The following is a 12,811-nucleotide window of genomic DNA, read 5'->3' on the forward strand; positions in this document are numbered from 1 at the left end:
AATCGTGGTTTTTTTAAAAGGGAATTGGTTAATTATCTGAATAGAAAATATTTGCAGGCCTATGAGGAAAAGGCAGGGGAGTGGGACAAGATGAGTTGGTCTCGCAGAGAGCTGGCACAGACATGACGGGCCGAAAGGCCTTTCTGTGTCGTCACTGATTCTACCTCTAACCTCCTCCAGCCCTACAACCCTCCTGTATGAGGGGGAATGAAGTGGGAGAGGATCTGACAGTAGCTCATCATTCACACTGTCACTCACCGATCGACAGAAGATCTTCCACCTCCTGACAAGCCAACTTGTTAATATTGTAGGACCTGAGAGGAGAGAAACAAAGATTCACTGCAACACCCCCAATGTATGACTGCCTCCACCCCCCGCACAACCCGCAGTCACCCCCACCCCCGCCATTGTACTACTGTGACAGCGGCTACATATTCAGGTTGTACACAGAGTGGAGAGTGGGAATCTCTGGTACTGGCCGAGTACATCTCGAACTGAAATTTAGTGTAACTTTTTGAATTTAAGAGCTTTTAAAACTATAAATGAAACAGCAAGTTAGGGTTTAAACTAACTTGGCAGGGGTGGGGGAACCAGGAGGTAATTTTAGAGAAGAAGAAAAAAATAACAGAATTGTTACAGTGCAGTAGGAGGCCATTCAGCCCATCGTGTCCACACTGGCTCTCTGAAAGAACAATTCCCTCAGTTCCATTCCCCACCTTCTCCCCGTAACCCTGCACATTCTTCCTTTTCATATAACTGATGCTTCAATTGAACCTGCCTCCACCACGTTCTCAGACAGTGCATTCCAGACCTTAACCAGTCGCTGTGTGAAAAAGTTTTTCCTCATGTCACTTTTGCTTCTCTTACCAAATACTTTAAATCTGTGCCCTCTCGTTCTCGATCCTTTCATGAGTGGGAATAATTTATCTCTATCTACTCTGTCCAGACCCCTCATGATTTTGAATACCTCTATCAAATCACCTCTCAGCCTTCTCTTCTCCAAGGAAAACAGTCCTAACTTCTCCAATCTACCTTCATAATTGAAATTCCTCATCCCTGGAACCATTCTCGAGAATCTTTCCTAAAGTGCGGGGCCCAGAACTGGACACAATATTCCAGCTGAGGCCAAACTGGTGTTTTATACAAGTTCAACATAACTTCCTTACTCTTGTACTCTATGCCCCTATTAATAAAGCCCAGGATACTGTATGCTTTAATAACTGCTCTCTCAACCTGTCCTGTCATTTTCAATGATTTATGCACATATACACCCAGGTCCCTCTGCTCCTGCATCCCCTTTAGAATTGTACCCTTTATTTTATATTGTCTCTCCATGTTCTTCTTACCAAAACAAATCACTTCACATTTCTCTGCATTGAACTTCATCTGCCACCTGTCTGCCCGGTCTACCAACTTGACTACACTATCCTCCTCACAGTTCACAATGCTTCCAAGTTTAATAGCATCTGCAAACTTTGAAATTGTGCCCTGTTACCAAGGTCTAGGTCATTAATATACATCAGGAAAAGCAAGGGTCCCAACACTGATCGCTGGGAAACTCCACTACAAAACTTCCTCCAGCCAGAAAAACATCCATTAACCACTACTTTTTGTTTCCTGTCACTCAGCCAATTTCGTATCCATGTTGCTACTGTTCCTTTTATTCCGAGCTACAAGTTTGCTCACAAGTCTGTTGTGTGGCACTGTATCAAACACCTTTTGAAAGTCCATGTACACCACATCAACAGCATTGCCCTCATCAACCCTGTTACCTCCTCAAAAAACTCCAGCAAGTTAGTTAAACATGATTTTCCCTGAAGAAATCCATGCTGGCTTTCCTTAATTAACTCGTATTTGTCCATGTGACTATTGATTTTGTCCTGAATTATTTTTTCTAGAAGTTTTCCCACCACCGAAGTTAAACTGACCAGCCTGTAGTTGCTGGGCTTATCCTTACACCCTTTTTTGAATAAGGGTGTAACATTTGCAATTCTCCAGTCTGAACAAGCTGCACAGAGAATTGGGAGAGATAGACAGCACTAGAGTAGGAAACAGTAAGGTATTTGGAAGGGAAAGCAGTAATCTAAATTGGGTTTATTGTGCATGTTTGTGAATGCGTGGAATGTGGTAACTAAGGTTGGTGAGCTGTTGGCACAGATAGCCATATGGAAATATGATGGGCCGGTGACGGAAACCTGGCTCAAAAAAGGGCAGAACTGGATACTAAATATTCCTGAATACAAGGTGCTCAGACTGTGCACAGTACTGTAGGTGTGGTCTCATCAAAGCCCTGTACAGTTGTAGCAAGACCTCCTTATGTTTGTACCCCAATCCCTTTGCAATAAAAGCCAACATGCCATTTGCCTTCCTAATTGTTTGCTGTACCTGCATGTTAATTTTACGTTTGTTGTGCCTAATATGCACTTACTCTTAAAGAATCCGCGGAATCCGACTGGTGAAAGGTATATTGATATTTTATTCACACACTAAATCATTAAGTACAAGCACTCACTAATTGTACAGTATACTATCTGTCAAGACACAAAGTGATCAGTCTCGGACTTGCGGCTGCTCTTCTGTTCTGAGCCCCTGGCTCAGGGTATCTTCTCGCGTGTTCTTCCCTGGGGTTCTTGTACCTTCCTCAGTTTCAGTCAGGGGTTAAAACCTTTTTCCAAGACCCACCCCGCTTACTTACTCAGAGAAGTCTGGTATACTGACATAATGATAATTCCTTATTTGGCTCAGTGAGAACCTGTTCAAAACTTCACAGCTTCCCATTGTCTACTATGAATCAAATCTTATCTGGTATCCATGACGACTCCCTTTATCTGCTAGTGCGAGGACAGGGTCTGGTATCAATATACTGTTTACAATTCCTCGGCCATCTGTGTGCTGTGGCCCCTTTCAACTCATCCTCCCTATGCTTTAACACATTATTTATTGTTGTGAGACTAGCCCCTTTGTTTTAACTAAGTTTTCGTGTGTTTTACTGGGTCTACAGTTCCTTGTACAAGTACACTCATGTCACTCTGAACATCAACATTTAGAAGTTACACACCTTTTAAAAAATATTCTGCTTTTCTATCTTTGCAGCCAAAGTGAATAATTTCACACTTCCCGACATTATACTCCATCTGTCACGTTGTTGTCCACCCACTTAACCTGACTATATCTCTTTGCAGCCTCTTTGTGTCCTCCTCACAGTTTAACATTCCCACCTAGCTTAATATTGTCAGCAAACCTGGATATATTACTCTGTCACTTTGTCGAAGTCATTCATATAGATTGCAAATAGCTGAGGCCCCAGCACTGATCCCTGCGGCACTCCACTGGTCACAGCTGGCCAGCTTGAAAATGCCCCGTTTATCCGTACTCTCTGCTTCCTGTCCATTATACAATCCTCAAAGAAGTACAAAGAAAATTACAGCACAGGAACAGGCCCTTCGGCCCTCCAAGCCTGCGCTGATCCAGATCCTCTATCTAAACCTGTCGCCTATTTTCTAAGGGTCTGTATCTCTTTACTTCCTGCCCATTCATGTATCTGTCTAGATACGTCTTAAAAGACGCTATCGTGCCCGCGTCTACCACCTCCGCTGGCAACGCGTTCCAGGCACCCACCACCCTCTGCGTAAAGAACTTTCCACGCATATCCCCCCTAAACTTTTCCCCTTTCACTTTGAACTCGTGTCCCCTAGTAATTGAATCCCCCACTCTGGGAAAAAGCTTCTTGCTATCCACCCTGTCTATACCTCTCATGATTTTGTACACCTCAATCAGGTCCCCCCTCAACCTCCGTCTTTCTAATGAAAATAATCCTAATCTACTCAACCTCTCTTCATAGCTAGCGCCCTCCATACCAGGCAACATCCTGGTGAACCTCCTCTGCACCCTCTCCAAAGCATCTACATCCTTTTGGTAATGTGGCGACCAGAACTGCACGCAGTATTCCAAATGTGGCCGAACCAAAGTCCTATACAACTGTAACATGACCTGCCAACTCTTGTACTCAATACCCCGTCCGATGAAGGAAAGCATGCCGTATGCCTTCTTGACCACTCTATTGACCTGCGTTGCCACCTTCAGGGAACAATGGACCTGAACACCCAAATCTCTCTGGACATCAATTTTCCCCAGGACTTATCCATTTACTGTATAGTTCACTCTTGAATTGGATCTTCCAAAATGCATCACCTTGCATTTGCCCTGATTGAACTCCATCTGCCATTTCTCTGCCCAACTCTCCAATCTATCTATATTCTGCTGTATTCTCTGACAGTCCCCTTCACTATCTGCTACTCCACCAATCTTAGTGTCGTCTGCAAACTTGCTAATCAGACCACCTATACTTTCCTCCAAATCATTTATGTATATCACAAACAACAGTGGTCCCAGCACGGATCCCTGTGGAACACCGCTGGTCACACGTCTCCATTTTGAGAAACTCCCTTCCACTGCTACTCTCTGTCTCCTGTTGCCCAGCCAGTTCTTTATCCATCTAGCTAGTACACCTTGGACCCCATGCGCCTTCACTTTCTCCATCAGCCTACCATGGGGAACCTTATCGAACGCCTTACTGAAGTCCATGTATATGACATCTACAGCCCTTCCCTCATCAATCAACTTTGTCACTTCCTCAAAGAATTCTATTAAGTTGGTAAGACATGACCTTCCCTGCACAAAACCATGTTGCCTATCACTGATAAGCCCATTTTCTTCCAAATGGGAATAGATCCTATCCCTCAGTATCTTCTCCAGCAGCTTCCCTACCACTGACGTCAGGCTCACCGGTCTATAATTACCTGGATTATCCCTGCTACCCTTCTTAAACAAGGGGACAACATTAGCAATTCTCCAGTCCTCCGGGACCTCACCCGTGTTTAAGGATGTTGCAAAGATATCTGTTAAGGCCCCAACTATTTCCTCTCTCGCTTCCCACAGTAACCTGGGATAGATCCCATCCGGACCTGGGGACTTGTCCACCTTAATGCCTTTTAGAATACCCAACACTTCCTCCCTCCTTATGCCGACTTGACCGAGAGTAATCAAACATCTGTCCCTAACCTCAACATCCGTCATGTCCCTCTCCTCGGTGAATACCGATGCAAAGTACTCGTTTAGAATCTCACCCATTTTCTCTGACTCCACGCATAACTTTCCTCCTTTGTCCCTGAGTGGGCCAATCCTTTCTCTAGTTACCCTCTTGCTCCTTATATATGAATAAAAGGCTTTGGGATTTTCCTTAACCCTGAAGGGTAGGTCGTGCCTCACAAACCTTATTGAGTTTTTTGAGAAGGTGACCAAACAGGTGGATGAGGGTAAAGCCGTGGATGTGGTGTATATGGATTTCAGTAAGGCGTTTGATAAGGTTCCCCACGGTCGGCTATTGCAGAAAATACGGAAGTATGGGATTGAAGGTGATTTAGTGCTTTGGATCAGAAATTGACTAGCTGAAAGAAGACAGAGGGTGGTGGTTGATGGCAAATGTTCATCCTGGAGTTTAGTTATTAGTGGTGTACCGCAAGGATCTGTTTTGGGGCCACTGCAGTGGTTAGCACCGCAGCCTCACAGCTCCAGGGACCCGGGTTCGATTCTGGGTACTGCCTGTGTGGAGTTTGCAAGTTCTCCCTGTGTCTGCGTGGGTTTTCTCCGGGTGCTCCGGTTTCCTCCCACAAGCCAAAAGACTTGCAGGATGGTAGGTAAATTGGCCATTATAAATTGTCACTAGTATAGGTAGGTGGTAGGGAAATATAGAGACAGGTGGGGATGTTTGGTAGGAATATGGGATTAGTGTAGGATTAGTATAAATGGGTGGTTGATGTTCGGCACAGACTCGGTGGGCCGAAGGGCCTGTTTCAGTGCTGTATCTCTAATCTAATCTAATCTAAATGACCTGGATGAGGGTGTAGAAGGGTGGGTTAGTAAATTTGTGGATGACACGAAGGTCGGTGGAGTTGTGGATAGTGCCGAAGGATGTTGTAGGTTAGAGGGACACAGATAGGCTGCAGAGCTGGGCTGAGAGATGGCAAATGGAGTTTACTGCGGAAAAGTGTGAGGTGATTCACTTTGGAAGGAGTAACAGGAATGCAGAGTACTGGGCTAATGGGAAGATTTTTGGTAGTGTCGATGAGCAGAGAGATCTTGGTGTCCAGGTACATAAATCCCTGAAAGTTGCCACCCAGGTTAATAGGACTGTTAAGAAGGCATATGGTGTGTTAGCTTTTATTAGTAGGGGGATCGAGTTTCGGAGCCACGTGGTCATGCTGCAGCTGTACAAAACTCTGGTGCGGCCGCACCTGGAGTATTGCGTGCAGTTCTGGTCACCGCATTATAGGAAGGATGTGGAAGCTTTGGAAAGGGTGCAGAGGAGATTTACTAGGATGTTGCCTGGTATGGAGGGAAGGTCTTACGAGGAAAGGCTGAGGGACTTGAGATTGTTTTCGTTAGAGAGAAGGAGGAGGAGAGGTGACTTAATAGAGACATATAAGATAATCAGAGGGTTAGATAGGATGGATAGTGAGAGTCTTTTTCCTCGGATGGTGATGGCAAACACGAGGGGACATAGCTTTAAGTTGAGGGGTGATAGATATAGGACAGATGTCAGAGGTAGTTTCTTTACTCAGAGAGTAGTAGGGGCGCAGAACGCCCTGCCTGCAACAGTAGTAGACTCGCCAACTTTAAGGGCATTTAAGTGGTCATTGGATCGACATATGGATGAAAATGGAATAGTGTAGGTCAGATGGTTTCACAGGTCGGCGCAACATCGAGGGCCGAAGGGCCTGTACTGCGCTGTAATGTTCTATGTTCTATTTCATGACCCCTTTTAGCGCTCTTAATTCCTCGTTTCAGATTGCGCCTGCAATCCCGATATTCTTTCAAAGCTTTGTCTTTCTTCAGCCGCCTAGACCTTATGTATGCTTCCTTTTTCCTCTTAGCTGGTCTCACAATTTCACCTGTCATCCATGGTTCCCTAATCTTGCCATTTCTATCCCTCATTTTCACAGGAACATGTCTCTCGATCCATGCTATCAATTACCCCAACACCATCAGCCGTTATCTTGTGTATTAACCTTTCGTGAGGCACCATATCAAATGCTTTTTTGAAATCCAAGTGCACTACACCTACTGACTCCCCTTTATCTACCAGACTAGTTACAGCCTCAAAATCACTAAATTTGTCAAACAGGATATGCCTTTTTTAGAAACATGCTGACCTTGATCATGATACTCTGATCTTTTATGTGCATTAAGACTACCTTAATAGAATCCAGTATTTTTCCGACGACTGATAACAGGCTAATAGGCCTGTAGTTCCCTGCTTTCGGAACATACAAATTAGGAGCAACAGTAAGAGTAAGCCATTCGGCCCCTCTGGCCTGCTCTGCCATTCAACAAGATCATGGCTGATCTGATTGTAACCTCAACTCCACATTTCCACCTACCCCCAATAACCTTTTACTCCCTTGTTTATCAAGAATCTATCTACCTCTGCCCTAAAAATATTCAAAGACTCTGCTTCCACTTCCTTTTGAGGAAGAGAATTCTAAAGACTCACAACCCTCAGAGAAAACATTTCTCCTCATCTCTGTCTTAAATGGCCGACCCCTTATTTTTAAACAGTGACCCCTAGTTCTAGATTCTCCCACAAGAGGAAACATCCTTTCCACATCCACCCTGTCAAGACCCTCAGGATCTTTTATGTTTCAATCAAGTCACCTCTTACTCTTTTAAATTCCAGTGGATACAAGCCTAGCCTGTCCAACCTTTCCTCACGAGACAGCCCATCCATTCCAGGTATTAGTCTAGTAAACCTTCTCTGTACTGCCTCCAATGCATTTACATCCTTCCTTAAATAAGGAGACCAGTACTGTACACAGTACTCCAGATGTGGTCTCACCAATGCCCTGTATAACTGAAGCATAACCTCCCTACTTTTGTATTCAATTCCCCTCCCATTCTATTAGTTTTCTTAATTACTTGCTGTAGCTACATACTAAAATTGGCGATTCATGCATTAGGACACCCAGATCCCTCTGCATCTCAGAGCTCTGCAATCTCTCAACATTTAGATAATATGCTTTTTTCTTCTTCCTGCCAAAATAGACAATTTCACACATTATACTCCATTTGCCAGATCTTTGCCCACTCACTTAACCTATCTATATCCCTTTGTAGCCTCCTTATGTCCTCTTCACAAAGGCATATGGGATACTTGCCTTTATTAGCCAAGGCGGAATATAAGAGCAGGGAGGTTATGATGGAGCTGTATAAAATGCCAGTTAGGCCACAGCTGGAGTACTGTGAACAGTTCTGGGCACCACATTATAGGAAGGAAGTGATTGCACTGGAGAGGTTGAAGAGGAGATTCACCAGGATGTTGCCTGGGCTGGAGCATTTCAGCTATGAAGAGAGACTGAAAAGGCTAGGGTTGTTTTCCTTAGAACAGAAAAGGCTGAGGGGAGATATGATTGAGGTATACAAAATTATGAGTGGCATTGATAGGTTAGATAGGAAGAAACTTTTTCCCTTAGTGAAGGGGTCAATAACCAGGGGGCATAGATTTAAGGTAAGTGGCAGGAGGTTTAGAGGGGGATTTGAGGAAAAATGTTCTCACCCAGAGGGTGTTGGAATCTGGAACGCACTGTCTGAAGAGGTGATAGAGGCAGGAACCCTCACAACATTTAAGAAGTATTTAGATGAGCACTTGAAACACCATAGCACACAAGGCCAAGGGCCAAGTGCTGGAAAATGGGATTAGAATAGTTAGGTGGTTGATGGCTGGCACAGACACGATGGGCCGAAGGGCCAGTTTCTGAGCTGTATAATTCTATGACTCTATAACTATTTTCTTACCTATCTCTGTGTCATCAACAAATTTAGCAACCACCCCGTTGGTCCCTTCATCCAAGTCATTTCTATAAATTGTAAAAAGTTGAGGCCTCAGCACAGATCCCTGTGGCACACCACTTGTTACATCTTGCCAACCAGAAAATGACCCATTTATGCCTACTCTCTGTTTCCCACGAGTTAACCAACCTTCCATCTGTGCCAAAATGTTACCCCCTACACCATGAGCTTTTATTTTCCGCAATAACCTTTGATGTGGCACCTTATCAAATGCCTTCTGGAAAGCCAAGTACAGTACATCCACTGGTTCCCCTTTATCCACAGCACGTGTTACTTCTTCACAAAACTCCAATAAATTGATTAAATATGATTTCCCTTTCAGAAAAGGGATTACCAGGTGACCTGATTGAGGTGTACAAGATTATGAGGGGCATGGACAGGGTGGATAGGGAGCAGCTGTTCCCCTTAGTTGAAGGGTCAGTTATGAGAGGTCACAAGTTTAAGGTGAGAGGCGGGAGGTTTAAGGGGGACTTGAGGAAGAACTTTTTTACCCAGAGGATTGTGACGGTCTGGAATGCCCTGCCTGGGAGGGTGGTAGATGCAGGTTGCCTCACATCCTTTAAAAAGTACCTGGATGAACACTTGGCACGTCATAACATTCAAGGCTATGGGCCAAGTGCTGGCAAATGGGATTAGGTAGACAGGTCAGGTGTTTTTAATGCATCGGTGCAGACTCGACGGGCTGAAGGGCCTCTTCTGCACTGTATTATTCTGTGATTCTGTGATACTGATTACCTTGAATTTTTCTAATAGTTGATAACATTTTTCCTCTGACAGATGTTAAGTTAACTGGCCTGTAGTTTCCTGCTTTCTGTCTCCCTCCCTTTTGAATAAAGGTGTTACATTCGCTATTTTCCAATCTAATGGAACCTTCCCCGAATCTAAGGAATTTTGGAAAATGAAAACCAACACATCAACTATCTCACTCGCTACTTCTTTTCAGACCCTAGGATGAAGTCCATCAGGACCCGGGGACTTGTCAGCCCACAGCTCCAACAATTTGCTCAGTACCACTTCCCTGGTGATTGTAATTTTCTTGCGTTCCTCCCCTATTTCCTGATTTACAGCTATTTCTGGGATGTTACTTGTATCCTCTATACTCCTTTCTTAAATAGCAGCATTACATTTTCTAACTCCCAATGTGCTGGGATCGTTCTAGAATCTAGGGAATTTTAGAAAGCCATAACCAGTGTATCCAGTACCTCTGCATCGACCGGTTTTAGAACCCTAGAATGTAGGCAATCAAGTCCTGTGGATTTGTCAGCTTTTAGCCCCTTACATTTCTCCAATTCTTTTCCTTTGTTGGTATCAATTACCTTAAGTTCTACTAACCCCTTGGTTACCCTCTTTCCCAGTATGTAATTTGTGTCTTCTCCTGTTACAGACAAAATATTTTTTCAACGTGTCTGCCATTTTCTCATTTCCCATGATAGTTTCTCTCGTCTCTGCCTTTAAGGGTCCACTGTTTACTTTAGCTACACTCCTTTTAAAATATTTGAAAAAGTTCTTACAATTTGTTTTTATATTCCTAGTTTACTCAAGTTCTATTTTTACCCTTTTTAATCAACCTTTTGGTTACCCTTTGCTAGTTTCTAAAACACTCCCAATCTTCAGGATAACTACTATTCTTTGCACCATTTTAAGCCTCTTCTTTTAATCTGATACTCTCCTTAACCTCCTTAGTAAGCCTGTGTTGGATCTTTTGTGCTGAGTTTTTTTTAATGGAATGTATTTTTGTTAAACATTTTGAATTGTGTTTTTTTTTTAATGTTAATTACTGCCATACCTTTTAGTCTATTTACCCAATCAATCTCAGCCAGCTCTGCCCTCATCCCAATGTAATCGGCTTTGTTTAAGTTTAAGGTTCTTGATTGGGACTGGAGTATGTTGCTTTCAAGCTTAATATGGAATTCAATCGTACTGTGATCACGTTTTCCACAATGGATCATTTATATGAGATTACTAATTAAACCTACCTCACTGCAGAATACTAGATCGAAAATAGCTTTATCTCGAGTTACCAGGAGAGGCAGTAGCATAGTGGTAATGTCACTGGACTAGTAATCCAGAGCACAGGCTAATGCTCTGGGCACATGGGTTTGAATCCCACCAAAGCAGATGGTGAAATTTGAATTCAATTAATAAATCTGGAATTAAAAAGCTAGTCTAATAGTGACCATGACTGCCGTAAAAACCCACCTGGTTCACTAAGGTCCTTTAGGAAAGGACATGGAATGCAGCGGTTCAAGAAGGCAGCTCACCACCACCTTCTCAAGGGCAATTACAGATGAGCAATAAATGCTGGCCTAGCCATCGACACCCACATCCCACAAACAAATTTTAAAAAAGTTGCATAAACTATTGTTCCAGGAAACTGTCCTGAAAGCATTCTGCAAAGTCATCTTCCAGACCACCACTGCCCAATTTGATTGGTCCATCTATATGAAGATTCAAGTTCCCCACCATTATTACACTGCCTTTGTTACAACTTTCAATTACTTCTTGCTTAATGCTCCGTTCAACTGTATAACTATTGTTGAGGCCTATAAATCACTCCCACCACATTTGCTGACCTTTGTTATTCCTAATCTCCAAGCATACTGATTCTACTTCCTGATCTTCTGAGCCAAAATCCTTTCTCACAAATGTTCTTATGTCATCCTTTATCAGGACTACTCCTCCTTTATCCATTCTCTTATCTTTATGAAATGTTGTGAACCTGGAATATTTATTTCCCAACCTTGGTCACCTTGTAACCTTGTCTCTGTAATGGCAATTAGATCAAAACCAAAGATGTCTATTTGTTCTGCCAGTTCATCTACCTTAGTCATAAAAATTAAGACATAAAAAATTAAGGAATAGTGTAGGTCAGATGGTTTCACAGGTCGGCGCAACATTGAGGGCCGAAGGGCCTGTACTGCGCTGTAATGTTCTAAAAAAAAAGACACAGAAGGAGGCCATTCAAACCATCGTGTGTGCTGGTCGATGAACTGCTACCCAGCCTAATCCCACCTTCCTGCACAAGGTCTGTAGCCTTGCAGGTCATGGCTCGTCAAGTAGACATCCAAGTACATGCTAAATGTGGTGAAAGTTTCTGCCTCTACACCATTATTATGAAAGCTTCATGATTCAGAGAAAGAGCCTTTAATTTTATTTTTTTTTAACTATTCTTTGCAAGGACCTTATTTGCTGATACACGATTATCGTTAAACTCTCGGTCCCTTCCTGTCCCACTCTGCTGCTCTTTACCCAAGTCATTACACAGCTGCATTGCCTCAACTTTTCTCTTTAGATTTCTAAATCTCCCCTCACCTGACCCCCCTCCCCTACCCACCCACACTCGCCCATCCCCTACCCACCCACACTTCCCCCCTCTCCCCTACCTGCCCGCCCACCCACACTTCCCCCCCCTCCCCTACCCGCCCACCCACACTTCCCCCCCCCTCCCCTACCCACCCACACTTCCCCCCCCTCCCCTACCCACCCACACTTCCCCCTCCCTCCCCTACCCACCCACACTTCCCCCTCCCTCCCCTACCCACCCACACTTCCCCCCCCTCCCCTACCCACCCACACTTCCCCCCCCTCCCCTACCCACCCACACTTCCCCCCCCTCCCCTACCCACCCACACTTCCCCCCCCTCCCCTACCCACCCACCCACACTTCCCCCCCCTCCCCTTTTTAGCTTAAAACCCTATCCATTGCCCCAGTTATACAATTTGCCAGGACACTGATCCTAGCTCAGTTTAAGTGGAGCCCATCCCAAAAGAACAGCTCCCTCTTCTCCAATTACTGGTGCCAGTGCCCTGTGAATCGAAACCCCTTCCTCCCACAGCACTCTTTGACAACTTGTTTAATTCTGCAATCTGCTTGTCCCTATGCCAATTGTATTGTTACCTGAGCCAC

The 12,811-nt window shown here is 44.2% G+C and overlaps 1 protein-coding gene across 5 annotated transcripts in view; it reads right to left on the reverse strand.

Moving 5' to 3' along the window:
* Nucleotides 1–12,811, reverse strand: part of nadk2 (NAD kinase 2, mitochondrial) — a 122,497-nt gene that overhangs the window by 25,917 nt on the left and 83,769 nt on the right. For all 5 annotated transcript variants that reach the window (XM_068029079.1, XM_068029080.1, XM_068029077.1 and 2 more), the window contains exon 9: nucleotides 259–314. In XM_068029079.1, coding sequence (XP_067885180.1) covers nucleotides 259–314 — 56 coding nt within the window. The remainder of the gene's footprint in view (nucleotides 1–258; nucleotides 315–12,811) is intronic.

This window comes from Heterodontus francisci, chromosome 4 (genome assembly GCF_036365525.1).
Source record: "Heterodontus francisci isolate sHetFra1 chromosome 4, sHetFra1.hap1, whole genome shotgun sequence".
Taxonomy (NCBI): domain Eukaryota; kingdom Metazoa; phylum Chordata; class Chondrichthyes; order Heterodontiformes; family Heterodontidae; genus Heterodontus; species Heterodontus francisci.